This window comes from Pipistrellus hanaki (genome assembly GCF_964339955.1).
Source record: "Pipistrellus hanaki genome assembly, chromosome: 14".
NCBI classification, from domain to species: Eukaryota; Metazoa; Chordata; class Mammalia; order Chiroptera; family Vespertilionidae; genus Pipistrellus; species Pipistrellus hanaki.
Genome location: NC_140516.1, coordinates 38130324 through 38157641, shown reverse-complemented (window position 1 = coordinate 38157641; position 27318 = coordinate 38130324). Strand labels below are relative to the sequence as shown.

The following is a 27318-nucleotide window of genomic DNA, read 5'->3' as shown; positions in this document are numbered from 1 at the left end:
CTATCCTCATACAGAGGGCTGCATCCAGCCCCATGAGGATGAATAGGCAGAAAGGAAAATGGCCCGTATACATTTTACACTTATTTTTTAAAATGCAAGTTCCCAGATTTAAAATTTAGCTTACTTAAAATATTTTTATTTTTATTGAAAAAAATCAGGACCTCTACCAGCTAGCAGGTATAAGTGAGGAATAATGGAATCTAGGTGCTAAATTTGGGAACTAAGGAAGGACTCAGATAAGGGGATGCTAAGACATTTGGATATGGATCTGAACTTGGCTACTCACCTAGGCCAAAGGGGCAGGGAGAATTTAGGGCCTCAGACTTATCTCCTGGGTTTCTCATAAAGCTGGGGAGGCCAGAACATATCATCATGAGTTTGGGAAACTCTGGTCTTCATCTTTGCTCTCATTGGGCACAGAGTAAAATGGAGAATTTTCAGATGTGCAGTAACTTTGAGCATTGAACTAAGTTAATTAAAAAAAAAATTCCTCCCTCATCAATGGAAATAGTTGCAATGATTATCTATCTCCTACCTCTGTGCTTCCCTGGAATATATAGATATGCGAGACAATTTGTTAGATTTGGTTTGAATTTGTCAAACAATTGCTCACTTTTTCCTCTTCTCTTACTTCTTCCTTTATCTTATCTCTATTTTCTCTACTCTCTTCCCCTCCTCTTCCTGATTTCCTCCCTTTCTCTTCCCTCTGTGATATTTAAGAATCAGAGGGATCCTTCAAACCTATCAAGTAAGGAATTTTTTTTCCATTATCATTTCATTTTATCAAAAATTCCTGCAAAATGCAAAGCACCACAACACATGAAAATGCCATGAAGCCCAGAAAATGCCAACCTTCAACTCCTCAAGCAATAGGAGACTCATCACAGAGAAGGAATGTGCAGTCATACGAACATGCGATGTTTACACACACACACACACACACGTGCGCACAGGCCGGGCTCTCAGAATGGACAAAGGGGGAACTTATGTAACTAATTCTGTTCAATGGTTAGATAACTGAGTTATAGAGCTGTTTGTTTGTTTTTCCTGGATGTACACAGAGCAGGCCCCCTTCCTAAATCCAGCGGGGCTCATAGTGGCCCACGATTCTCACTGACATTCATACACACAAATTCTGTCCACACCGTATCCTTTTGGCTCCTCAAGCATTTTTATTTTTAAAAATTTCAGTGTTTGCACACAGTAAAGCCAGAACTCATACACGCTGACATAGACACATAACAAGAATATATACTTGATGACTGCTGTCGGCATAATAATAACTAGCATTTACTGAGCACTTACTGTCTCCAGCTGCAATGCCAAGCAGGTGTAAGTGGGCTAACCCATATAATCCTCATGAGGACCTATAAAAGAGCTATATCATTATCCCCATGTCAGATGACTGAGGAAACTGAGGTCCAGAGAGGATATGGGATTTGCCTCTAAACATGCAACTAGTGAGTAAGGAAGCTATATGCAAACTCTGGCCATCTCTCTCCAGAGCCTGCTTCCCTACATTTTCTATACCACATCGGTTTATGTGAATGGCCTCACACGTAGAAGGTGCTTAGCAAAGGTTTTCTGAATGGGTGAATGAAAGAATAAATGAATAAAAGACAGTATCCACTAAGATCCCTGACATTCTCTTGCAATGTGGCAAAGCGGATTCCCTTATGGAAGCCCGTCCTAATGGACAGCTGAGGTGCGTTTAGACAAAGTGATTTGCCCTCCCCACCAACTTCCAGGTGCCAGTGTCCACCAGCTGTGCTTGTTCAAACAGTAAGTGCTCTAAGCTCCAGCTCTCCGCTGACTTTCAGGCCAAGCCCAGTCCCCCCTTCAAATCAGAAATGAGACTCAGATGCATCAAAGATGCTTTCTAACCACACCACTTTGTTTCCTCGGGTATTTTCCTCTGCAAACAGGTGTTTCCCAGTGAAACAAAACACCAGTGAAATGCAAATAGGTGTTAATTCTGTGCCTGGATAAAAACTAAGAATTTCAGTCAACTACTTATACATCTCCAAACCACCAGATACTTGACGTTATATCGACAACATTTATTAGATGACCGATTAAAGGTTTTGGTTTTCATCCATATGTTTGGGAGTTAGCCTGCTCATCAGCAAGTGCTCGTGGTTTTCCAAGAGATATAAGTGAACAGGAAAGAGGGAAAAAAAACAACCAACAGAATAAAATAGACTAAAGAGGACAGGGTAGCAGCTATTCGACAAAACTAGTCAAGCAGACTCCATTCTGGGAATGGGTTGCTGCCTTGGAGATCCATTAGGACACGGATCCAGCTCACAAGAGACTCGTGTGCTTAAAGACCTTTAAAAACCTTATAAGGCTGTATCCTTGACTGTTTATGGAATTGAATCCAATCAGACCCCAACATGATGGAGCTGATGGATCAGTCCCAGCACCTGGTATAGACAGCCCACGACCAACACGGCTTCATCTCTACCGTCTTCAATTCACATGCCTGTGCACTTAGTCTCTCTGCGTATCAAGAGTCCAAGCTGCAGATTTTGCAAAGCTGGGCGTAAATCTGGTTTGTGACTGTGTACAGGTACCTCTCTTTGTGATTTAGTGCTGTGCTTTTTATCATCTCTCCTACTTCCATTTTCTTTCCCTCTCTACTTTTTAATGCTATTTACAGCTTCCTTAGCCATAGAGCAGCGCGGCGATCCTTCAGTGTCTCTCCTGATATACCCAAATGATTTTCCTTACCCAGGTTTTCTCTCCACTCGACTTAATTTATGTTTTAGTAAATAGGACCTTTAGATCGCTCCATTCAATAGTAGTCAGGGTTATCACTTTTATCAAAGGGGCCGTGGCACTAAAGGATCTTTGCAAGGGACATTTGTTTATTATTGTGAGAGACCGGCTCTCCCTCTGTGCAAGAAGGCTGTGTGCGCGTGGGCGTGCATGCACAGCGTTCTCGGTTTGTGCCACTATGCTCCATTGGCCTGTGTCAATGCCACTTGGCGCTGGCAGGAAGAGCCCAGTGAAACCATAATATGGACAGAAGCTGACCCTCAAACTGCTGGAGGTAAGTCCAGGCCCCGGGCCCTCCCTGCTCATGACCACTACGTTCTTTTAGGACCAGGCCCATTATGTCTGGCCTGGCTGCTTCCTCCAATATCTCTTCCTCCCATGCTCACTCTTCATCCCAGAGCTGCAGAGGGAACTGTGATGGAAACGTTCACAAGCAATGTTTTGGGGGTCTCTTCTCCCAGAAGTGTGACGTGGAGTACAGGAAGCCAAGACAATGCCTTCCTATATTTCTGGGTCATCTATTGCCTTTTTCTTTCTCCTTAATTCTTTCCACTCTACTTGACCTTGAACTCTGGCCTCTCCCTTCACACTGGAATGTGTCCCAAGGGGAACAGCACCTCCAGAGAAGCAGTCACCTGGCCTGACAAGGCTGGAGACCAGTAGCCAGAGGGGCTAGCCCATCACTCAACTCCTGGAAATAAATCCCATTGTATTTGCATTTTAATTTTCCACATAAACAAAGGCCCAGAGTACTCGCTTGGGCAGCATCACTGGATGAATTTAATTAGAAATGAAAAGTTTATAGGACCCTCTTTAATGAGATTAATGCTCAGTTAACATTTATCACATTCGTATGCTGGAATCGCCTTTTATAAGCAGCCACTGTCCATGAAATGAATTTCTCTCAACTTTTTTTGCACCCACCCTGGGATGTGATCTCCTAAGTAGTCTGTGCCTCTCTCCAGGCTGTCTCCTGGAGCCAGGAATTAGCTGGTCCTCAGAGCCAAGTTCAGGGGAAGTGAGGACAAGAAAAGAGGTGCATGCATAAGCTCAGGGGTGGGAGTACACGGGGCATAAGAGTGAGGTGAACACTATTTCTAGGAGGAGCTGGACCTGAACCAAGGCAGTACCCTCTGCAAATAGTTGAGTGCTCTGCCCAGCAGTCTGCCTTACAGGCTTCAGAATCTTCAATAATAATAATAATAATAATAATAATAATAATAATCCTCTTCCTAATATACATACCCAGAGTATTTCTGTGAACAAAAATCAGGTTTTGGCTAAGGTTGGTCAGTGTCAATTATATCTGGCTCTCAGTTCTCTTCTCCTGTCTTCGGCCATCTCTCTTCTACCCTTTTTCCCTGTCTCATCCGTTATACTGTTCCTTCCAGTCCCATGGTGACTGGGGAAGGAACCGAAGTCTCCACCCTGGGGAATACTTCCTTTTCTCTGGCTCTCCCAGAGGCCAGACAGCTACAGTCAATGGGCAGGCCGCCTGCCCTGGTGTCAGCTCCTCAGGGAGGCAGAGTGGAGTCGGGGAACATGAAACCCCTATTGGTCCCCAGAGGAATGATGGCCTTCCCTATCTTATCAAATTCTCTTCAATCTTCAATTAGAGTCCACTGAGATTGGCCTCCTAACCCAAACCAGCTAATCAGAGTGACGATGAGGAGGACAGAGAGGAAGGAAAACACACAGGATGGGGGGAGGGAAAGGAGGTATCCTCACTGCAGATGATAAAAAGCGATAAATAGCTTGGTCTTTGTCCACATCTGTATGCACACTCTCTTTGAGGACCTCAACAAACACATACAAGTAGTTGCTACCTATTTTCCTAGTAGCGTGTTACTCACACACACCACCCTGGCATCGCACGCTACTCTACACCCTCGCCTTTAGCACAATAAATGCATGTGTGTACATACTCACAGACTAAACACAGCATCCTCTGTGTACCTGACAGAACCCCCACTCATCAACCCAGCAGGACAGCTACCATCCATTCAACCCCACACTCTCCCAATCACATTTACTAACCCCCCAAACAGCAGGCCGTCCAAGTGATGGCCAAGACTTTCGTCCTGGGACCAAACAACCCCTTCAACTGGAAACCTTCTCAATAGTGAGCCATTAGCTGACTGTTCAACAGGTCTGACTCCTTTTGAAAGCTCCCTGTAATGCCAGGGCCATTTAGATGGCTTCCCCGCGCACTGGGAAGATACCAGGGGCCCACATGCTCTTTCCAAAACAGCTATGCAGAGGTCTTCAACACATAGTCACCAACTTCTCCTGGTATGATACACAAGGCAGACACCATCTTGTCCTCTTGAATTAGTTTAAGCGGTCACAGGATAAGGGGCTCTCCTCCCTGACCATCTCTGTGACCTGTTAAGCTGGATACTGTCACATGAGGCTCCAGACTTCCTTCCTCAGCCCAGCAAAGACCCTGGGGCCCGGAGGAAGCGGCAGGACCAGGGAAAGCTGCTCAGTGCTCACATTTGCTCACTCTAGGGCCTCTGTTGATCTCCATTCCTGCTCTCCTCCCCTCTGAATCTTTCCTCTCTCTTGACATTATGGAGCCTACAAGGTGGGTACAGTTTCCTTTTCAGCCTGTTGCCCAGTCTCACAGCCTTTCTCCTCCTTCCAGGAGCTGCCAAGAGCTGCCAGGAGCTGCCAGGAGCTGTCGGTCATGTCCTCTGGCTTCCTCTGTTCCTGGATGGCTGCAGAAGGAGCTCACTGCAGACAGACGCTCAGGCAGAGCTGACGGCAGGCAGAGGAGGAAGTCCAGAGCAAAGTGGCCAGAGGCTCCTGGGTGGAAGGGGCTCTAAGGTGGCCTCTCTCCCACCCACCCTCCTTCTAGGGACCAGGCTGGAGCATCACACTGCGGCAGCCCCGCAGCCCCTAACAGCCTGCCCTGCAGTGCGCTGCCCGATGCAGGCAGCCATGAGCTTCAGGTCTTGTGACTTTGCCCTCGCATGCCATTTCCTTTGCTCTGCCTGCTTTCCCCTCCAGGGATGGCCTCCTCTTTCCTCCTTTACCACCTCCGAGCCTCCTCAGTTCCCTTCAACCTGGCCGACCAGCCACCCAGAGCTCTGGCTCCTGCCCACCACCTCCAAGACCTTGCAGGGCTACCAGAGGCCCATGGAGCAGATGCACAGATCTAGCTCTCCTTTTAAAGCTTCTGTCGCTTCCTGCTCTGCACTCTCGCCATACCCTCCATTCCCAAACACACCTGTCCAGGCTGAGCCAGGTCCGAGGCTTCTCCTTTTCCCTCTCAGCTTCATCTCCTCTCTCAGTCCTCAGTCTTACTTTTGTCCATCCCTTCCCATCTCTGCCTCACCCTCTTCTCCCCCAGCTAGAGAGCGTACACACCCTCCCTCGCCTCCCTTCCTCGGGGGCTCTGGACCAAGGAGCTCAGGAAATGGCACATTTCCCTGCACCTGTACTGATGTTACTGCTCTGGTCTGAAGTTATGTCCAGTTCCGCAGACCAGCGGCTGCAGACTGCTGGCCCATGAACTGAACCAGGCCTGGCGATGTATTTTATTTGGCCAGCACAAAGTTTTTTAAAAAAACAAATCTTCTGCCTCTAGACTGGGCCTGTGCACTCCAACTTCCGTTTGTCCAACTCTCACCACCTCTGTCTCATCTTCGGTGGCCCTTCCCACTGACCTTTCCTGCCACGGCCCTGGAGGCATTTGCGCTCCTGAGCTCTATGGCCACATGACATCTCCATCACTGACCTCCACTAACACATTTCTTGCCAATCTGCACTTTGGGGCACTACTTTTCTCCCCACATATCCATAGAATAGACCTGACCCTTTCTAGAATGCCAAGGACTCTTTGTCTCTCTCTCTCTCTCTCTCTCTCTCTCTCTCTCTCACACAGACACACACACACACACACACACACACACGCACGCACACGAAATACAAAATATCTCCTTATCATATTCGCTCTTAAAACCCAAAAGAAAGAGTCCAGTGGTTTTTTGAGGATGAGCTACAAGAAGAACCTGGCTCTCCTGTCTCCCTCCCTCCCTCGAGAGTTTCCAGGTCTGCATGGGGCCTTGCTCCTGCTGGGTCATTCTCTTCTTGTTCCTCACACCTCCCAAAGGTCCCCTATGCCCTGCCCTCCCCAGGAGGCCCCAGCATCTGCCCCTGCCATTACACCCCACCTGGTCTCCAAGCCTTCTCCAGTCACAGCTATGCATTTCTCACACAGAGTTTCTCCTTATTTCCCTGGCACGTGGCTTACTGGGGAAGGGTTTAGAGCACATGTGTCCGCGGGCCAAATCCAGCCCGCCAGGCCTTGCAATGTGGCCCACACCGCGCTGTCATCACTGCACTCTGCTGTCAGTTTATGACATTGTCAGTTTATGACTGTTGAGTAAACCATTCGGCCCGCGATTTAGGCTGGATTTTAGATTTTGGCCCCTTCTCTGATTGAGTTCGACACCCCTAGTTTAGAGGCTGGAACTGGGACCCGACCCTTGGGAGAGCTCTGCCAATGACTGTGTCCCAGTGCTGCTGCCATGGCTGCTGCTGGAGCCCCTACAACCTCGGTGATCACTGCATCGCACCTCTGCAAGAAGTGGACCCACCCGGAAGAACATCTTTTGGCTGCTTACCCACTGCTGCCTACTGGATTGGGACTCAAGTGTCTAAGTGAAGATGAACAGCTGATCATATATTGATGTCAGCTCTTCAGAGTATCACCACACAGCTCTCCATCACAAGGGTGGCATCGCTGTAGCAAATCCCCTCTTAGTGGAGGCTACCTGGACTATGGAGTGTTACAGCGAAAAACAAAGGAAAATTTGGCCCCAATTTGCCCCAATTCTATAATTAAGACTTTTTGGTCCAGCCCTATAACCACCCAGTGGCCCTATGACTGCCTCCCTAGTTGGCCTGATAGGTCCACGGACCCCAGGACAAGGTGTCCAGCCTTTATGACTGAGGGTCACATCCAGTGGGCCTTCTTCCTTTTCCTCCTTTTGGCCTCAGAACCCTTTCACCAGACAGCATATACCAGTTGGTGTACACACACACCCCCTCCCCTCAAGAGATCAACCTCTTGCCGGAACCGGTTTGGCTCAATGGATAGAGCGTCGGCCTGTGGATGAAAGGTCCCGAGTTCGATTCCCATCAGGGCATGTACCTTGGTTGCGGGCACATCTCCAGTGGGGAGTGTGCAGGAGGCAGCTAAGTGATGATTCTCTCTCATCGATGATTCTAACTCTCTATCCCTCTCTCTTCCTCTCTGTAAAAAATCAATAAAATATATTTTTTTTAAAAAGAGATCAACCTCTATGCCTAGAAACCATTATGAATACATTCAAAAGGCACCTTTATAGCACCAAAACAAATAACCTGTCAACAGGAGGAAACATCTCAACCCTGTAGTTGACTGGTAGACAGATAAAGCCAAGGTGATTTAAGTTCCTATCTGTTTAATATTTAACTAATATCTATGTGTGCATTGGTTGTGAGACACTGTTTCCCACTCCTCAGATCTGTCAGGGTTCCTTCTCTCTCCTCTAGACTCACCCACATAACTGGATGAGCTACACTGTCCATAGCTGTAACAGCTCCCCCTGCCAGGATCTCAACTCTGGACATCTGGTGTAAACAGGAAGGAAAAAGGTACAGGCCAGATTAGCACCCTTTACTGAATTCTTTTAAAGAGCAGGAAGAGCCTGGCTGGCATGGCTCAGTGGTTGAGCATTGACCTATGAACTGGGAGATCATGGGTTCGATTCCTGGTCAGGGCACATACCCAGGTTGTGGGCTCCATCCCCAGTGTAGGGCATGCAGGAGGCAACCAATCAATGATTCTCTCACATCACTGATATTTCTATCTCTCTCTTTCTTCCCTCTGAAGTCAATAAAAATATATTTTTAAAAAAATAAAGAGCAGGAGGTGAAAATAATTCTTTCCAGTATTCTCAGTTTCCTTTTACTATAAGAACTCAAACTTCCAACTCTAGGTAGCAACAAAGAGTGGCTAAGGACAGGCTTCAGCAGTAAGAGGCAAAGTTGCAGTATAGCTAGAATTTAAAACCTAGGAAGCTTGGAGCAGACAATAGTGGCCCCAGCTTAAGGTGTTCCTTTATCAGTCCTGCTGAGAAGACTGAGAAGCAGGACTTATACTCCATGTAAGCTCATAAGAAACTGACTCTTCGGAGTACAAGCTCTTGGTGCTGGTGGGTGGATGGGTTGATTTATCTTCGGTACCAGTTTCTACTATCACTACTCTTTCTCTGGAAGCTGTACCTAGTCCACAAGCACGTATCATCACATGAACAACCACGTGATCCCATGTGTATAAAAACAAGCCCCTTTCCCAGCTGTTCCCTTCCACCCCAACTTCCACGGTGCCTTTCATTTCCTGATCTACTTTGCACATCCATCTTCCCCTCGTGCCAATATACTCACAAAGACAATGCTCTCCCTGCCATACCCCACTCTCTCCCCAATACTCCTGCACCCTGTGTCCTTTCTACGGAGGCTGCTCCTACCTGGCCCCATCTCCACTTGGCTAATTCCCCCTGTGGCCCCTGTATTGAACTGTTGTGTTGTCCATTTCCCTGTGACAGGGCTCTGGTTACAGAGTTATTGATTGGTTTTCATGCAGACAGATGGGCCCTTCCCGAGCTCCCATCGAAATCCCGGCATGTATGGGCTGATTGTTGCCTCCCAGAGTGTAGGATTGCACTGGAGACCACCCTCTATGCAACCTCCACGGCCCAGGCTGTGGATGGTAATAAATGGGAGCAGCCTGAGCGATAATAAAAGCAATTGAATGGGTTACCTGTGCAGACACAAGATTTATGCCTCTTCATTTTTGATCTGATTGTTTTATTGAGTTCTCAGAATAGTTGGGGCGCTATTTATTTATTTATTTAGGGGTTTCCCTTTCTTTTTTTCTTTGCCTCACCCTCCAAAATCCACGTGGAGCTTTCACAACCCTTCCTGTCTGCCTCTTCCTAAGAGTTGCCAGCTGAGGTAAGAACTCAGGGCAACCAGCCATTGGTCTCACCTGAAAGTCACTTTGTGGCCCGAACGCCCACTCTGAGCCAGCCACCAGGGAAACAGACTAATATGACTGCTGGCCAAGAAGTCTGAAATAACTAAGAGAACAAACATGGCTCTTTAGAAGGACAATGCCAGTTCGTTTTAAGGAATAAGGGGACCAATAGTCATGACTGTAATATGTGATACTCTAATGATCTCAGCAACAGGAGACCCCTCTCTGGGGAGGGTCAGGAGAGCAAGGCTTCTCAGACAGAAACTGACATGTGTGCTTGCTATTTGTGACCCAGTCTGGTAGCCCGGGGGCCAAGAAGGCAAGTTCTCTGTCCTTGTTTTTCTCGTTCCTTTGTGGGAAGGTCTTCTTAGCCCATCAACTTGCCTTGGCTCTTTGCCACGAGACCAACAACCCTGACCACCAAACAGCTGCAAGGGTCCGAAGATGTGGCAGGAAAAGCTGCACCTCTTGCCTGGCTTTGTGCCAAACCAGGTCCAAGAGTCAAACGTGCAATGTTCTAGAAACCTGAGTTTCAGAGAGAGAACATGTCCTCAGCATTCCCTTGGCTAGGATGAGTGGCCCCCAGCTTATTTAGAAAGGTCTCTGAATGGACAGCTGGTAGGCCACTGTCACCCCACAGCCAGAGCTCTGATGAAGACCTGTGAATGATATAGCACCGGGTCTATAGCTTTCTTGAAGCCAGTGTTACCCCTGTAAGAGAATGAATGTACTCACTGAGGGCCAAACCGGCTAAGAGAGAGTGTGGGTAGCAGGTGATCAGAGTGCCCTGGTCCCAAAGTGTGTAGGGCTGAAAAGCTAGAAGAGTGATGGCCTCCTTGTCAGCTCATTCTAAGAGGTTGCCCTCAGGAGATCACCAGTAACCCTAGACTCTACTTGGAGTTTGTGCCTGTTCTTTCAAAGGAGCTGTAAGTATTCTACCTAGAGCAACAGCCAAACCAGGTTTTTATGGCGGGGTCTCTCTTTCCCGCATCCATCACACAAAGAGAGATGAACCAGTTCTGAGTAGAGTCCCAGGCGCTGTCTACAAGCTTTGGTACACAATTAGGAAAATCCTTCCCGCCTAGGCAACTGTGATTTAACTAGGTGACTTTTCCCCTTTCAGCGGCATGGATCTCCCCCCATCTCTTCCCCTCTCCAGGCCACTTCCCACCCCAGGTTTTCATCTCAAGTCACCTGCTCATAAACACCCACCCTCTACAGTGGCAGCATACAAGCTGAAGAACTGGCAACTCCATGCTCAGTGATCAGTCACCCGATATTGAGAACGATTCAGGTGCTAAGAAATGATTCACATACTAAACAATTCATCAATCCTCCAGAATTTTGACAGCGGTTTCTGGGGGTGGAGGTGGGGGCCGGGGAGGGAGGCCTCCTTGACCTTCCCCATTGGCTAAGAGAAGTATTTCTATGAGGACCTGCCAGTGGAGAATGTGGGTTGGCTGTCCAAACTTTTATCACGACGGGATCAGAGAAAGTCAGAACCGTTTTTGAAAGCACGAGAAGCAATTTAGTTTATAACCATAGCAGCGTATTTCAAGTGCGGCGACAGCATCTGTTTTGAGGAGAAGAATATGAAAAAACTTACGCTTTGGCTCAGGTGGGTGAGCATGTGTGGAGTTCCTTTCTTGCCAACCACGGGCACATGCACACCCTTACTCATAATGGTTATAAAGTACCCGACGCACGTTGGCATCTCACCAACAGCAAAGCTCTCAACTCAAGCCCTACCTGTTCGCCAGGACACTGCACTCTCTGCACAGCGGGGAATCTCCAGGCTCTTTCCATAGAGGCTAAGGATTGGCAAAGGTCCGGACATCACCAGACCAGCAGAAACACCTGCCTTTCTCAGGCTTTAGGGTGAAACACCACGTCCCAGATAACTTTTTCCCCTTCAGAACAAAGCACCTACAGGGCTGAAGCGAAAGGCATTGGGGCCAGATGCATCCCTCCAGCCCCTACTCAGCAGCACACTGGGAAGCTCTCAGAATTCTTTCCAAAATATTCATTATGATAGGATTCTGTCCCAAAACAAAATCGAGAATGTCCCACACAGCGCCTTGTTGACAAAGCAAGCGGGAAGCCTAGCTGCAGACCCCGAGCTTCCCCGTTCCTCTCCTCCCACTCTCTCTCCATCGACAGCAGCACCTGCCCACAGATGGCTATTGCTCCGCACCCAAAGGCGGCCTCCATGCCCCTCAGAGGAGAGGGCTCCGTACTGAGCAGATTCTGCAGCTGTCAGAGCTGTCAGGCTGAGGCTGCTCTTTCTCACACTCTCATTTCAACCAAGACTCACTTCTCTACTTTCTCCCAATTCTGACAGATGCACCTTAAGGCCTTTGGAGTTTGATCCTAGGGTCCCCTGTCCCCTGTTTTCCATGGCTCTTCAGGATGAGAGCAATCCCCAAACTTTTCCCTAAGCCAGCTTCCAAAAGCATCTTAGTCAGTGACAAGTGTATTTTGGGGTGAGGGGGCAAGAGATGCTAGAGAAGGGATGCTGCCCCCCATGCCTGTCTTAATTGCTCCAATCCTCGGCCCATCAAGGGAAGCAAACCGCCTTAACCTTACCTTCAAAGCAAATCCTATCACTGACGGCGGCATTTCTCTCGAATGTTCTCCAGAACACCAGCACCCACACCCAGCACGCCTGCTCCTCCGCAGGGCTACTTTCCTCTCACGACCCCAGTCCCAACTCACTCCAAGGACCAGCCACCAGCCAGGAGACTAAATGTCCAGATGGCTTGAAAAACAATGCTTTGTCTCCTTTCCTTCCCTAGCCACTACTCCTGCCTCAGCCCCAGCCTTCCCCTCTGGCTTTTAAATGCAAAAGACTCATTCCTCTCTGGAACCACGCAGCATCTTTCCCCAGCTTCTTCCGAAGAAAGGTGTCTGAATGTCAGACTGCTATGCTTTCAGTACCTCGCTGAGCCAGGCCCAGGGAGCCTGAGGGTTTTCGGAGGGTGTATAATTAGCTGATCAGTATTATGTTACCCTGTTCATAACTGGATAACCATTTTAATACAGATGGCACACACCGGGATAATTTCTGGGGTCGCCTTGCAGTACGTTACAGCAGGAGTGTGGCAGAGGGAATCTTCTTTAGCCAAGGTACATTCTACCAGCTAATTTCACCTGCTGTTTTCAGGATGATTTGGGATAATTCCATATCATTTACAAATTATTTTTAAAAAACCACCTTGATATGTGATGCCAGTTTCTGAATTATTAGATAGTTTAGCCTTTATTACCCTGAAATAAGCCTATGAAAAGTGCAAATAGGAAGGATATGAAACCCTTACCCCTCATCTCATCCGGGGATTTGCCTTAAAATGGGGGGCATGGGTTGCAAGGCTGGCCAAGGTCATCTGGAACATGTACAGGGTCTCTGCTAATGCCAGGTTGTACAGTTCTGTGATGCTGAAACCATCCTATGTCCAACCACTGCTTATGTGTGCCGTGCCCACCACAGATAGACATATTTGCACGCTAGCTGGGTGCACATACATGGATTGAGTGGCTTGGAGATCGGGAGACTGACTTCTGCTATTACATGTCAAGCTGATTCAAGTCTGTGTCAGAGGCCTGGTTACAGGCACTCCAGGCGGTTAGAGGCATCTCCTCAGGTTCAGCCTCAGAACCCAGAGTTCCCCCTCCCTGACTGAGCTCCCGCTCCTTGTCCACCTTCTCTAGTCCCTGCCAATTGCTGGCGAGTGGTTGGCGTCTGCTCCGAAGGCCTGGACACTCCTGCCTGTGGGCCGGAAATTTGTGCGAAGCTGGCTAGCGAGGCCTGGGCTCCGGGGAGGCCAGCTTTGTGGGAGTTGGCAGGGAGGATGGGGGAGCCGGGACAGGCTGCTGTCCCCGGGGAAGGGAGTATGCCTTTAGAAAGGGAAGTCTGTTTGGAGGCGATGAATAGACACTGGTCATTTTAAAGGCTTTGGCTGTGGGCTGTGATTGTCTCCAGATACCGAGGCGAGTAATCTTGGAGTCTTAATTACCACAAACACTTGGATTCATTTCCAGGACGCCGGCGGGAGAAGCCTGGCAGGGAATACTCAGCCCTACGCTGGAGACGGCTCAGTCTGTCTGTCTATCTCTCTGCCTCCTAGGTCCCCTCTCTCAGCCCAAAACACTCTGGGGCTGGGAGCAGGGAGGAAGGGCAGAGGCTGAAGTTAAGATCCAAGATCCCAAGATGGAGTGCTGGGGTGCACTGGCGGGCAGGAGGCGGGAGCCGGAGCCCTGCTCTGCAGCCCAGGGTGGCACGCTCACCTGTTGATGGAAGAGACGCTGGGCACCGTGTCATTGTCGCAGATGCCCTCGGCCAGCAGCCGGTCGCGGATTTCCCAGGCGAACATAGTTGGGTTCTGTCGCTTGTATTCAGCAATCTTATCCACCACTTTGGGCGTTGCCACCTTGGGCTTGGAACCGCCTATCACTCCGGGCTTGATGCTGCCAGTCTCGTAGTACCTGCTCCGGGAAGGCCGGCGGGTCAGCGGGAATCAGTGGTGGCAGGGGCAGGGGGGCTGTGGGTTCCAGAGACTCTGAGGCACTCTCCGGCCCAGAGCAGCCGGCACAGGGGGAAAGGCCCGGCATGGCTGAGAGGACGCTTGGCTAGGGCGGGGGACTCCACAGAGGATGAGAGGGTGGACAAGGGGACACTCCTCCAGGGAGGGAGCCCAAATAGGTGCCCCTGGGAGTGAAGGTCCCACCTTTCATTTGGGAAGAGCTTCCGGCCCCCAAGGCAGACTGGGACTAAGACACTAAGTCTCCAGCCCTTTCCCACTTCGAGCGAGCCCCTGTGGGAACCAAGACCCTCCTTCCACTTCCCCAGGCTTATGTTTCTCCTCGCGGGGGTCCGTTTTCCCTCCTCCCCCATTCCTCCAGTCCCCTGGCTATGTAACTCTGCTGGAAGAGGCACCCCGTCCCCCTTCTTGAAGATGGGAATCAGGTTGCTTCCCCTCTAGGACCCTGGAGCCGGGCAGGCGCTGGCTGACCCTGCTCCACCCTGGCTCCTGGGGCTGCAGCCACCACCTGAGCGCCTTCTCCAAAAGGGGCAGCTCTCCAGATACCCCCTCCCCCACTGGGGCATTTCCCTCTCCCGCTGGCATCCTCAACTTTTCGCCAAGACCCCGGGCTGGAGACCCAGGGCCTCTGGGGGGAGGAGGCAGGGCGTCTCCCCGGCAGCTCCGAGGCCCTCACCTGCCCAGGATCTTGCTGACGCAGCCGTGGCTGACCCGCAGCTGCCGGGAGATGTCGCAGGGCCGCACACCTTGGTGGGCGAGCTCCACGATGCGCTGCCTCACCACGTCGGGCAGGGGCCGGCCGTTCACAAACACCCCCCCAAGCTGGTTCACACCCCCGTGCCCTGCTGGGGAGAGACAAGAAAAAACACAACACCCCACAGACAGCAGGGACCGGCCATTAGTCAGGGTCCTCGGCCCTGGACCCCTGGACGTGTGAAAGGAGCGGGCAGGGCAGAGGGGCATGGTCCCGGAGTCTCTCGGGAGAATGGGGGCCGGAAGACCACACCTCGGGGGATGGGGGATTGGGACCGCCGGGCTGGGAGAGGTGCAGAGGTGCAGCTGTTTGCTGGGTGGAGGGCAGGGAAAGGACAGGCTCAGAGACCAGTGAGACACAGGAGAGAAAGCGAGCGAAGAGATGGAGGTGCAGGACGAGAGACAGGAGAGGGGAAGGAGAAACACAGCCGAGGGGGAGATGAGGCGGCAGGAAAGAATGAGGAAGAAAGGAAGGGCCGGACAGAGCACAGAGCCTGCGTGGAGCAGTACCCGCCTGAGCAGGATGGAGCGGTCGGTACGTGCGGGGCGAGGTGCTTGGAGGCAGGTGCTTTTCGAGGTCTAAGTCCCATGACTCTCTATATAAGGGTCTGAACACAGGAACACCCTAAATCCCTGACCCCCGCCCCTCTTTTGCTCTTTACCTTGTCCCTAGTATTTATTTTTAATCGGATTGAAGTTTTCCTACCTCCGTCTGTGTGTTTTTGTTTTCTGGTGTTGTTGTTGTTGTTGTTTTTAATCGAGTTTTCCTTTCCTTTATATTTTCTATCCTCTCGTCTCCCTGCTGGTTAAAGTTCAAAGGAAGCCAGGCGGAGGAGGGAAGGCTGAGGAAGCAGGGGCCGAGCTGGCCGCGCTCAGACCCAGCGGCAGCGGAGAGCGGCGGGGCCGGGAAGCAGCCCTGGGAGAGCGCAGGCTGCTAGGCTCGGCCGTGGCCGATGCGCCGGGCTCGGGGCCCACCGCCTCGCCCTGGTCGCCCGGGACAGGTCGCCCTGGCGAGCTGAGGGCTCACGGAGGGACCCTGAGCAGCCAGCCTGGGCCAGCTCGCACCCTTCTGACCTCTCCGACCCGGCAGCCCACCGGACACCGCGCAGCAGGGCGGCCGCTCGCCTGGCGAGGAGGAGGAGGAGGAGGAGGAGGAGGAGGAGGAGGAGGAGGAGGAGGAGGAGGAGGAGGGCGCTGACTCTCCAACCAAACTCCTGCCCAGGGTGCCAACCTCAGAGCCCAGGTGGTTCCGGATGCCAGGCTCGAGGGCGCTGACCGCCAGCTCCCCCTTCTCCCCGGCCTAACACAGTCTAGACACCCTGCGCCCTGAGCGATCCAGCCGCAGCCGCATTCCGGATCAACCCGAGCCCAGAGACATCCAGCGCCCGGCTGGGCCGGACCCTGCGGTCCACCCGCCGCCCCTGCAGGACTAGCCTCGGGCGACTTTCTTTCGGAGAAAGCGGGGACGCCTGCGCCTCCCGGCCCTTCTGGGGGGATCCGACCGCCGGCGCAAAACCCCCGGGAAGAGGTCTCCGATGGGAGGCTGGGGGAGGCCGGGACCTCTTCTTTTACCCTCTCATCCCCGCTGGTCTCCCTACCCCTAGCCCCTCTGCTCACCCCTCCCCGCCCTCCGAACCTCACCCATCAATAATTTAGGCCCCGGGAGAACTCGCGTTACCGGTCTGAAAAGGCGGCAGCTGCGGGCAGATTAAAGATGAATAATTCAGCCTTCCCGGGCTCCGGGCCCGGCCCCGCATCCCCAATCTAAGGGGTGGCAATGGCAGGGGGCCCGGCGGGAGTCCAGGGCCGGGGCTCGGAGCCGGCAGGCGCGGAGTCTGGCCTGGAATGCGCCACCGGCGCCGGCTGCGGCTGCGGCTGCGGCTGCGACTGCGGCTGCTCGCGGGCCAGTCCGCCGCCCGCGCCGCCGCCGTCTCTCCCTTCCTCCGATCACCTTCAGCTCGCCTTGCTCCCCTTCGGGTCTCCAGGTGCCCCCCGTGGGCGGCCGGGATGCGGCGGGTCCCCTCGGAGCGGCCAGAGAGGAGAGCGGGAGCGGAGGCGGCGGCGAGCGGCGGGCGGGCTGGGCGAAGCTGCGCGCAGACCCGGCTTCACTCCCGCAGGAAAGGAGCCTGGATTCTGGCTCGGCTCGCGGAGACCCGCCGCAGCTCAGGGCTCCTGGCTCGGGTGTCCTGTGCTTGGATATTATTTAGGAAAATGTATTTTATCCAAGAGGCATTTTTGTAAAGCTCCCCCCAATACCCCCTGTCATGCTAAAATGTATGCTTAGAGGAAAAACTCAGCTCTTCTTCTGGGCTCTCTTATTCAAAGCATCTATCGAGCTAATTCTAAAAAGTTTCCCTGGGAAAAGTTACAAATCATCCTTAATTATTAATCTACAAGGAGATGTTTTTATTTGGGACCCACGTAGCTTTTTTAAAAAGCCTGGGGAAAAAATCTCTGAATTGTTTTTCCAAGCTAAAGACACATGACATGAATGAAATTCAAATTTAATTAAAATCATTCCCTTTTCTTAATTTTGTGTTGCTTCTTCGCTCCTCGCCTCTTTTTTTTTAGTCACACCCTTTCTGTTTTCTCTTTTACTCACTTTGCCCAGGTTTTGATTTCGCTCTCCTTTCTCCGCTTTGGCATTTGCCTTCCTTTTGTTCTTTCCCCCATGTTTTCTCCCTCTCTGCCTACCTCCGGGCCAGGACACCGGCTGGCCCATCCTCACCGGGGAGTGTGAGGTGGGCAAGGAGCCCCCAGAACCAGAAGCACAGCCTGGCTCTGCCCAGGTGCCTCCCCGAAGCAAAGCTCCCCCACTCCGGCTCCTGCGGACTTCATTTCTCTTTGGAGCCTGTCTTTGTTTTTGGAGCACCTTCCCTCCCGGGTGGGGAGCAGAAAGATGACCCCCACATCCTGCCAGGCTGGGGCTCCCAACTCAAGGAGAAGAGAAGGGGAAAGAGAGAGGAGGGAGACAGGAGAGAAGGGGAAGGAAGTATTTCAAACCAGCCCGTACGAAGCCTTGGTGGAGCTGGCCGCACGGAGATACTGGGAGCTGAGGGTCAGAAGGGGGCACCCCACCCCCATATTCTTCTGCCTGATTGTCCTGACACGGAGGCTGCTGATGCTCCAAGCCTCATCCCGGACAACCACATTGTGAGTTGGAGAAAGGTAGAGAGGAGGGGAGGGAGGAGAGGGAGGCAAAGGGAGGAAGAGAGAGGACAGAGAAAACAACACAAACCCTGAAAACAGCCAGCCCATCAGTCCCCCGGCCCAGGGTAAGAGGGTGGCCAGGGAATTGGGGTTTCTGGTGTGGATGGGGTGTAGACCCAGGACTTAGCAAGGAGCAGGTGGAAGGAAGGGAGGGAGGAAGGAAGGGAGGAAAGAAGGAAGGAAGGACGGAAAGTGGCGGGCACTGGGGAAAGTAGGAAGGCAGGCAGAGGGAGAGTATGGGTGACAGGAGGCAGGAGAGACACGGAAGGCTTTAGAAACACTGGGACATGAGAAGGGAGAACGGAAGGGGAGACTGGGAGAAGCCCGTGTGGCCTCCAGGATGGGACATGAGCACCGGGGGCCAGGACCAGGGCCGCGCCAGGATGGAACCAGGTTGGGACGGGGAGCCCCGAGCGGAGCTGGGACAGAAGCCGGGCGCCGGTACTCACGGTGCATCGCCGAGAAGGGGTCCGCTTTGCAGTGCATATCCATGGGGAGGCAGAGGAGCGGGAGGAGCGCGGCTGCCGCCGCCGTGTCGCCTCTCAAACTCAACTTCAGGACTTGAGGAGAAAAGGGAGGGATGGCGGGGGGTGGGGGTGAGCGGGCGCCCGGCTGCGGCGGGGCGCACGGGGGCGGGGGGCGCCGCTCCGCCGGTCTCCCCGCGGGGACTCCTCCCCGGCCGCCGGCTGGGACTGGCCACCGCAGCGGCCGCAACTCCCCGCCGTCGGGGCTCGGGGCTCGGGGCTGGCGGGTCAGCAGGACGGCCCCGAGGCGGCGGGCCGGGCCGAGGGTACTTGGGGGCGCATGGCGCGCGCGGCCGGGGCTGGAGCCGGGCGGGGGAGGCGGCTCGCTCAGCTCCCCCGGAGCCCGGTCATCCGAGAGGCGGCGGTCGGAGAGGGCGCGGAGGAGTCGGGGCGGCCGGAGGGCGACGGGCGGGGAGTCGGGCACCCGCTCCGAGTGCCGGTGAGTTGGAGAAGTTGGCGGAGAAGTAGCAATCCTCGGGATGTCCGAGCGGGCGCCCGGGAGGGGAGGGCGCGGGCCGGGCCTCCGCCCCCGGGAAAGGCCGGCGCGCGCCGGGGCGGCCGGAGGGCCGGGCGGGAGGGAAGGAGCCGGTGGCGCCGGCAGCGCCGGGCTGGCCCCAGGTGGGTTGCGGCTGCGAGAGGACTCGGCCGGAGACTGGAGCCCGGGCTCCCGGTGTGTCTCTCTCTAAAAGCTGCCAAGTCCCCTCCAGACCCCCTCCCCCTCCCCGCGCCGGGAGATGGATGACTTGTCAGACAAAGGCAATAGATTCCACCACTCTGTGATTCGCCAGCGCCGGAGCCTCGAGCCTCGGCGAGGAGGGCCCCGCGCCTGTCACTCCGGTGCCGGCGAGGGGAGGGCGGGCGGCGGAGGGGGAAGCGGGAGGAAGGAGGGAGCGGCGGGCGAAGGGAGATGGAGGGAGGGGAGCGGGCCGGGGGGAGGGGGCCGGGGGAAGGGGAGCCCGGGATTAAAACTACGCCGAGAAACGAAACTCGCCGATAAGATGAACGTTAGATAAGGACGAGGAGCGGCCGGTGTAATGAATATTCAGGCATCGGCTGAGCCCGGCTGGAAGTCCCCGCTCACCCAGCCCCGCCATCCGCCGGCCGGTGCCCGCGTGGGCCGCGCCGCCCCGAGCCGGGTCCGCATCCCTAATCCTAACCCCCCTACTCCCCGCTCTAAGTTCCCTTCCGCTCCTTCCCAGCTCTTCCTTCCTCTCTCTGGTCCTTCCCTTTCGCCTTTCCCTCCCGAGGTGCCTCCCCACCCACGCACCCCCCAGTTCTCATTCCGGGGCAAAGCGCCCGCCACTTAGTCCTCTCGCATCCCACGCGCGGCTGCGCGGAGGGTTTCCCTCCTCATCCCCTTGCCCGTGGGGTCTGGGCGCCCAGAGCGCTCGGTTTGGAATCGAGGAGGTGGACACCTGAGACAAGGACCCGCCTGCTTCAGCGGGACCCAACGGACCACCGTGGGGGAGCCGGGGACTCGGCTCCTGGAACCTGGGGTGACCCCATCAGGAGGGCTCGGGGAGGGAGACGGTGCGGGCTGCTGGTCGCCGGAGGCGGAGGACGCAGGAGACCGGAGCCGCGCTCCCGGCTGGGGAGAAGAGGCTGCGAACCGGGCGGAGCGCCGCCTGCCGCCGCCGGACCCGCGGACCCGGAGCCCGGAGCCCCGCGGGCGCCTCGCGCTCCGAGGCCGGGCCGCTCCTGCCGCCGGGGCCGCCGGCCGGGCCGCCGCAGCCCTGTCCGCACTCGCTCCCTCGCTCGCTCTCTCGGGTCCGCTCGCCGGCACGCACCAGGCAGGAGAAGCCCTTTGTCTCCTAACTGGTTAAGTACAGAATATCCAGGAGATCTTTATGAAATATTTCCCCTCGTCTCATAAATCATCTTGGCACTTCAGCTGATGTTTTAACTCTCCCTTCTTCCTTCCCTCCCTCCCCCCGCTTCCCCGGGTCTGTGAAAGGGCGGCTCGGGGAAGCCCGCGCTGCGCTCCAGCCTCTCGGACCCGGACTCGGGCTCCTCTGGCCCCTGCCTGCAGACCTGGCTGTCCCGCTGGCGGGCGCAGCCCAGGCGGCCGCTAACACAGGGGCTACACTCACCGGCTCAGCCAGGAGGAATCTCCTACGGGGCCTCTTGCACCCAGGTGTTTGTCTTTTTTTTTTGGGGGGGGGACACCCTTAATTCTCTCACGGGGCTAGGGCCAGGCGCAGCCTGACATGTTTCTGAGCCTCCAACTCATTAGGGGACTGGGTCTGCTGGGATCCTAGTATTTACCCTACTTCCTAGATCCTCCTGAGCCCGGTCCCCTGAATCCACCTGCTAAGTAGCTTCTGAGAGGAAAAACCCCTCGCAGCCCCCAACCCCACTTCCCTCCGGTGGCCCAGCGGATTACCTAAGGGCAGGGCGGGAGGTGGAAGACGCAGGGTCCAGCCCTGAAGGTCAGTCTCTTCCTCCGAAGACCTGCAGATGGCGCTCTCGGGTTTGCTTTGGCCTCAAAACCCCACGAACACGCACTAACTTCGTGTGGGCGGTGGAAAAGGAGAGTTCTCGCAGCCTAAAGGGAAAGGCCTGGGAGTGCAGACTCTTAGGGGGTATTCGTTGGTACAGGCTGGGCTTTCTCGGGGAGGTCATTAACCCACAATTGGGGTTTTGGGGGGCATCGAGGAAAGATCCTTTATTGAAAGGAGCTCAGAACTCAGAACTCAGGGAGCCCTTCTCTCCCATGTCCCCGTGTTGGTCCAGGAAGTTGTCTCTGAGAGGCTGAACGACTGGAGGAACAAGACTATGGGCAGAACCACACACAGATTTAGGTTTTTCTAGAACCAGCTAGACACATCATCTACGTTACACATGTGTTGAAGTGTGGATGCAGACAACAGGCATATGCAAGAGGCATTTTCACCTTTTGTAAAGAAGGGGACTCAATGCACCAAGCATGCGGGAAGTTGTTCTCACACACATTTGCCCCCTAAGAAGTGAAGACCTTTCCATGACAGTCCAATTCCCAGGTAGTTCCCGAGATTCCAGAGTCCCACCCGCCTCACCTCCGCCCCTTCTGGGACCATCTCTCCGTCCAGCACCACACTCGTTGGTCAGCCTCCCCCTTAGCCAGCCCTTCTGGGGGCTAGAAAGCCCGAGAGCCCTGCTCCCTAGTGATTTTGGCCAGGGCTCTGCCTTCTCGCTTAAGTCTCCAGGCTGAAGGGCTGGCCTCTCCCGCAGATGCTCCCTCTCCTGTCCTTCCCTTTCTTCTTCTATAGAGCCTTGTAGAGAAGAAAAGAAAAAAAAAAGAAAAAAAGAAAGGGAAGAAGAAAGAGGAGGAAAGAGAAAAGGAAAGGGAAAGAAAGAAAACAACCCAACCCCAAACACAACCGGGGCTCCGACCTGTCAGGGTTGGTTGCTTTCCCCTTCTGCCTCTAAATGAACCTTTTCTCTCTGGTGTTTTCAAAGCGGCCCATCCACCCCCCAACCTAGGGGCATTTACACTTCAAACAAGGCACCCGCCTCCCTGCGGAAATTTAAAGGCAAATAAACTTTTGGGGAGTTGCTCTGATACCCATCTCGGGATTTGCTTCATTAGCCGCCTCTGTGCATCTGATCTGCCCAATAAATCTTCCTTGTGGATCTCCATTCCTCTGCCTTCCCCACTCCCTTCCCTGCCAGGCTCGCCTGGCGCCCAGAGCCCCCGCCCTCGCTGCCTTCCTCCAGCAGAGCTGCCTGCGTCTCTCCGCTTGTCTGGTGCCTGCTCTGCTGGGGGGTAGGTGTCCGGAGACAGTAGTTCCCCTTGAGCTCCTTTCTCTGCCCTACTATGCACAAACACACAGACCCCCCCCCCCCAAGCCAAACCAACCGCCCAGCTAGCGCCCCAACTCCCAACTGGGTTTCTGGGCAGATTGTGCATGAAGGGATAGGCTCGTGGAAACCCTGCCTGTTTGCCCCCAACTGCACCGATTCTTTCTTTGAAGATCCTTCTGCTCATTTTCCAGTTTCCCAGTCCCTGACCCCGGGCTTTCCACCCAGGTAAGGAGAAGCAGAGGTGTGGCTGCCTCCCCTCTGCAGGATGGGCCCTGAACGGTGTGGCCCAGGCACCCCACCTCCACAGGTTTGGGAAGGCGGCTTGGTCTGGGGGGACTGTGGATGCGGGAGCCCCCTCCCCCCAGAGGTGCCCCAGCCTGCTGGCCGGGGCCTGCCTTCCTCCTTCCACTCCTGAGGCCTCCTGGGGAGGAGCGAGGGGAGCCAGGGCCCGGCCTCTCAGGGAGGGGATTAGAAATTCCGAAATTAAATGTATCTCCCTAGGAAATGCTTCCCACAGCGAGGACCAAATTAAATGCATTAAAGTTCAGGGGGGAAAGAAGCTGTTTAGAACCGACAGGGGGAAAACTAGTCCGAAGGGAAGAGGAGCGGAGAGGAGGAGGGGAGATAAGAGGGTAGTGCAGAGCAGCAGCTCCGCCGCTGAGCTCCTTTTCTGAATTATTCCCAGTTTTGGAAGTCATCGTCTCCACAAAAAAGAAAAGAAAAAAAAGTTCGTCCCACAACCCAAGTCCCGGGTGGCGCGGCCCACTCGCCCCAAGGGTCCCAGCACCCCGGGGCGCACCCTGGGAGATCAGATTCCAGGCAGCGGGCGCGCGCATACTGCCCCCTCTCCGGCTCGGCCTGCCCGGCTCCTGCCCGGCCCTTTCCCCTCCTCCTCCCCTTTCTCTCCCCACCCCTCCCCCTTCCTAGCCCTCTGGTCACGTTGGAGGATTTTTTTTTTTTTTTTTTTTTGGAAGAGCTTCTGGTACAATATGGAGCACCATGGGCTGCAATTTCACACTCCACGGCACATTCCCCCTAAAGCTACTTTTTTTTTCTTCATCTAAGACCCCCTAATTTCTGCTTCCTCGCCCCCTCCCTCGCTCCCTCCCTCCCTCCTGCTCTCACTTTTCTTTCCCTGCTTTTGTTCCCGATATTGGGCTCCCTGCGTGAAGCCCGGGGGGCCGGAGCGCAGGCCGCCCCGCCCTCTCGGTCTGTTGGTCCTGCGGCGGCCCGGGCACGTGCTGCGCCTTTCTCCTCCCGGACCCTCCCCCTTAGCCCGCTTCTCCTCACTGCGCGTCCCGGCGACCCGCCCGGCCCTTCGCAGCCCCTTTGAAGGGAGACAACAATGCAAGCCACTTGGCCACCAAAGCCGTCTCTCAGTGGCACGGGCCGGCCAGGTGGCTGCCGCTGGTGGGCCACCGGACCGGGGAGCAGAAAAAAAAAATAGTCAAGACAGGTCTGAACTAGGAGTGCAGGGTTCTGCCCAGCAGAGAACAAGCTTAGAGGGTGGGTGGGGGGGGGGGGGGGAGGCAGCGAGATTGTGCAGTGAGGCCCTGGTCAAACCTGGACACAGTCTGTCCCTCCACACCCACCCACACCCAGACCTCTGAACGGCTAAAGGGACTGACCACTCACCCCAGAGCCCACGGGAAGGAGCAGCAGCCACTGCCTGCACAGTCCTTCTGCCTTTCTGGGCCTCAGTCTTTCTGCCTGTGAAATAGGGATAATGACACCAGTCTTGCCTACTCTACGGATCTAGCCAATAGGAAAGCATTTAAAAAGCCGGACATTTCCATAGTAGATGAAGGAATAAGCGCCTCTCTCTTTGAACCCTTAGCCTTGCACAAGGAGGGAAGGGAGGGACCTGGGCATTTAGGCAAGGCAGGGGGTGGTATTTTCCAGACAACTTCTATCCTATAAAGGTAACTAGGAGATCCCTCCCTGGCTCCCTTCCTGGGCTCTTCCCTTTCAGAACCGTTTCCTGTCCAATGACCACACCACACCCCATACATGTTCCCCACCCTGCGTTCTCTCCTTCCTGCCATTCCTCCATTACCACTTCTCCTGCACGCCTGCCCCACGGCACTAGCGCAGCTGCTTGGGGATCCGTTCAACACCCCCACCCCACCCCCGCCCGAACAGTCGGGCTCATTGTGGCCTCTGGCGCGGTCCCCTTCGGACCAATCTGCCAAAACCTTCGGGAGGAGCTGGCCCATGGGCGGAAATTTTGGGGAAGGAAATCCCGTCCAGTCCGGTTGGTTCCAAACAAAGAAAGTTGGTCCTCCCAGGACCTGCAAGTCAACCTGCCAAAACCAGAGCGGAGATGAGACGGGTGCAGCAAGGCCCGGCCAAGGGGAGGTGTGGATGGGGGGAGAGGGGCGGGGAAGAAAGGGGCGTGAAGGGGGTGCTGAGGGAAGGGAGAAGGCACCTGTCCCTGGAAGGCCTGCAGAAGCTAATTTGGGGAAAGTTGAGGTTCCCGCCGGCCAAGTACGCGCTCCCAGGTTCCTCCCCAAGCCGGGGTGAGAGAGTCCAAGGGAGGCTGAGTGTCGGTGCCCAAGTAATGATTAACCCTCTTCTCGGCCAGGGCCTGAGCCCTCAGCCTAGCCTGGCTGTGGTGGAGGGAGACGGTGCCGGCGGGCCCCGGGCGTCCCAGGCGTTACCCCGCAAGTCCAGGCTGTGAGGCAAGGGGCCAGCGGTACAAGGGGCAGCCGCAGGGGAACTCAGCGCTAAGCAGGGGGAGCGCAACCCCAGAGGCCGAGCGGATCAGAGGAAGCGAAGCAGCCGCGGCCAGAGGGCGAGGACAGGAAGGGGCCGGGGCGGCGAGGCGCTGGGCTCTGCAGCGCCGGGGAGCAGGGGGAGAGGGGCGGGAGCAGCCCGGCGGGCTGAGTTGTCCCGGAGTTGAGAGCCAGCACCAAATCTACTCTCGGATCCATCCGCGGCGCCCGCCCTCCCGTCCTCCTCTGCCAGCAGCGGTGCGGGTGCGAGGAGCGGGCGGAGAGCGCGCCAGAGCCGGGAGCGGGTAAGGAAGGGGAGACCCGCCCGCGGCCCGGGGCAGCGAAGGGCAGGGCCGCCCCGGCGGGTAGGGGCTGCTGGGCGACGCGAAGTGGCTGCGGACAAAGGACCGGAGCGGAGGGGTGAGGGGGAAACGGGGGAGAGAGGGGCTGGAAAGACAGGGTGAGGACCAAGGGAAAGAGGGCTCTCTCTCGGGGGACCGGCCGGCCGAGGTCAGCCTCCTCCTGCAGCCTCCGCCCCCTCTAGCCTGGAGCCCAGGTGGGGGTGGGGGGTGAGGGGGGGGCGCGCTCACTCCTGCTTGGGTTCAGGCCCATGGGTCTGTGGCCTGGGGTTGGGGCAGGAAGTGTTGCTTGTGTGTGTGTGTGTGTGTGTGTGTGAGAGAGAGAGAGAGAGAGAGAGAGAGAGAGAGAGAGAGAGAGAGAGAGAGAGAGAGAGAGAGAACGAAAAAGCGCGCGCCGAGTTGGGCAGGCGGGGGAGGCTGGGGACAGTCTTTGGCTGTAGGCTCAGGACCCTGCCCCAGCGGCTGCAAGCCTCCGCCCTCCACCCTTTGGGGTCCAGAGCCGCCCACCCCCACTCCCCAACTTGAAACAAAAGGGCTGAACCGAATCTCTCAGGAGTCAGGGCACTGGCCCCTTTTGGGAAAAGTGCTTTGGTTTGAGACGGTAAGGGTTATCCGCATCCAGGAATATATAACTTTTCTGTCACTGTTCCCTGGGGGGATGGGGGGAAAGATGCAAAATAAAAATCAGACAGAATAACGCCCGGGTCCCAGCAGTTCAATCCGCCACGTCTGGCCCTCTGGCCGTTGAAGGAGGTATAGACCCGCGGTTAACGAATCGAAGAATCTGACTCATGTAAGGGGGAAGCCTCTTCCAATTTCTAAATCAACTAACAAGAATTTCTTGTGTCTCCTGGGCAAGGGGGTGGGGAGAGTGTGTGTGTGGGTGTTGTAAGGGTGTGAAGTGTGTCATGGGGGGGTGGAAAAGGGAGTCTAGGCAGACAGCTGTGTCCCAGGCGGGGCTGAGTTAGGAGCTCGGACCCCTATCCAGCACCTCCCCCTCCTCCCTGTGCCCTGGGCTGCGCGGCTGCTCGGAGGCCAAGGCCTCGCAGCCTCACCCAGAGGGGCCGCCAATCAATCCCACAGGTCAACACAGCAATTAATAACGGGGTGAGGAGGCCTGGCGGGAGAGGGCGGGGAGGCGTGGGGCTGTGTCTCCCCCAGGCTCTGAGAGCCCAGCGGCGGGCCAGGGAGTGGGAGGGGTCTAGGAGGGCAGCCAGGACCCCGGGGACTCACTGTGGGCCAGGAAGTGGGCGCAGGGCTCAGGGACAGAGAGGCAGGGGGCCCGAGAGCCGGCTGGGACAGGCCCAAAGAGGCAAAGGAAGGACACGAAGCAAAAGGTCTTGTGTTTATGGTTCTGGGGGTTTGGGTGGTCTGACCGTAGTTGATCTAGATGCTGGTTCTCTCCCTGACTCCTTGCCCTCCCCCCTTTTCTGGTGGTTTTCGCTGCTCTGGTACAGGCTCAGGGACACTAAATAAAACCCGCATCCTTCGCAAACCCGGCTGCAGTGGATGCGCTGGGGCGTCTGCGGCGGTGGCAGCGCTCGCACGCGTGTGTCATTGTCGTTTTGAAGGGTCTGGCTGGAGCCAAAAGGGACGCGGGGGCCGCCTGGGCGACGGGAGGCCCCG

The 27318-nt window shown here is 55.3% G+C and overlaps 1 protein-coding gene across 11 annotated transcripts in view; it reads right to left on the bottom strand.

Moving 5' to 3' along the window:
* Positions 1–21299, bottom strand: part of PAX2 (paired box 2) — an 80585-nt gene extending 59286 nt beyond the window's left edge. For 5 of the 11 annotated variants that reach the window (XM_084903793.1, XM_084903802.1, XM_084903796.1 and 2 more), the window contains exons 1-3: positions 18762–19468; positions 15026–15194; positions 14096–14293 (exon numbers count right to left, since the gene is read on the bottom strand). In XM_084903793.1, the coding sequence (XP_084759919.1) occupies positions 14096–14293; positions 15026–15194; positions 18762–18804 (410 nt within the window). In that variant the 5' untranslated portion in view covers positions 18805–19468. Of the gene's footprint in view, positions 1–14095; positions 14294–15025; positions 15195–18761; positions 19469–21219 lie in introns of those variants that run through there. The other 6 variants (XM_084903794.1, XM_084903797.1, XM_084903795.1 and 3 more) reach the window with 3 other exon arrangements.
* Positions 21300–27318: the final 6019 nt, after the last annotated feature.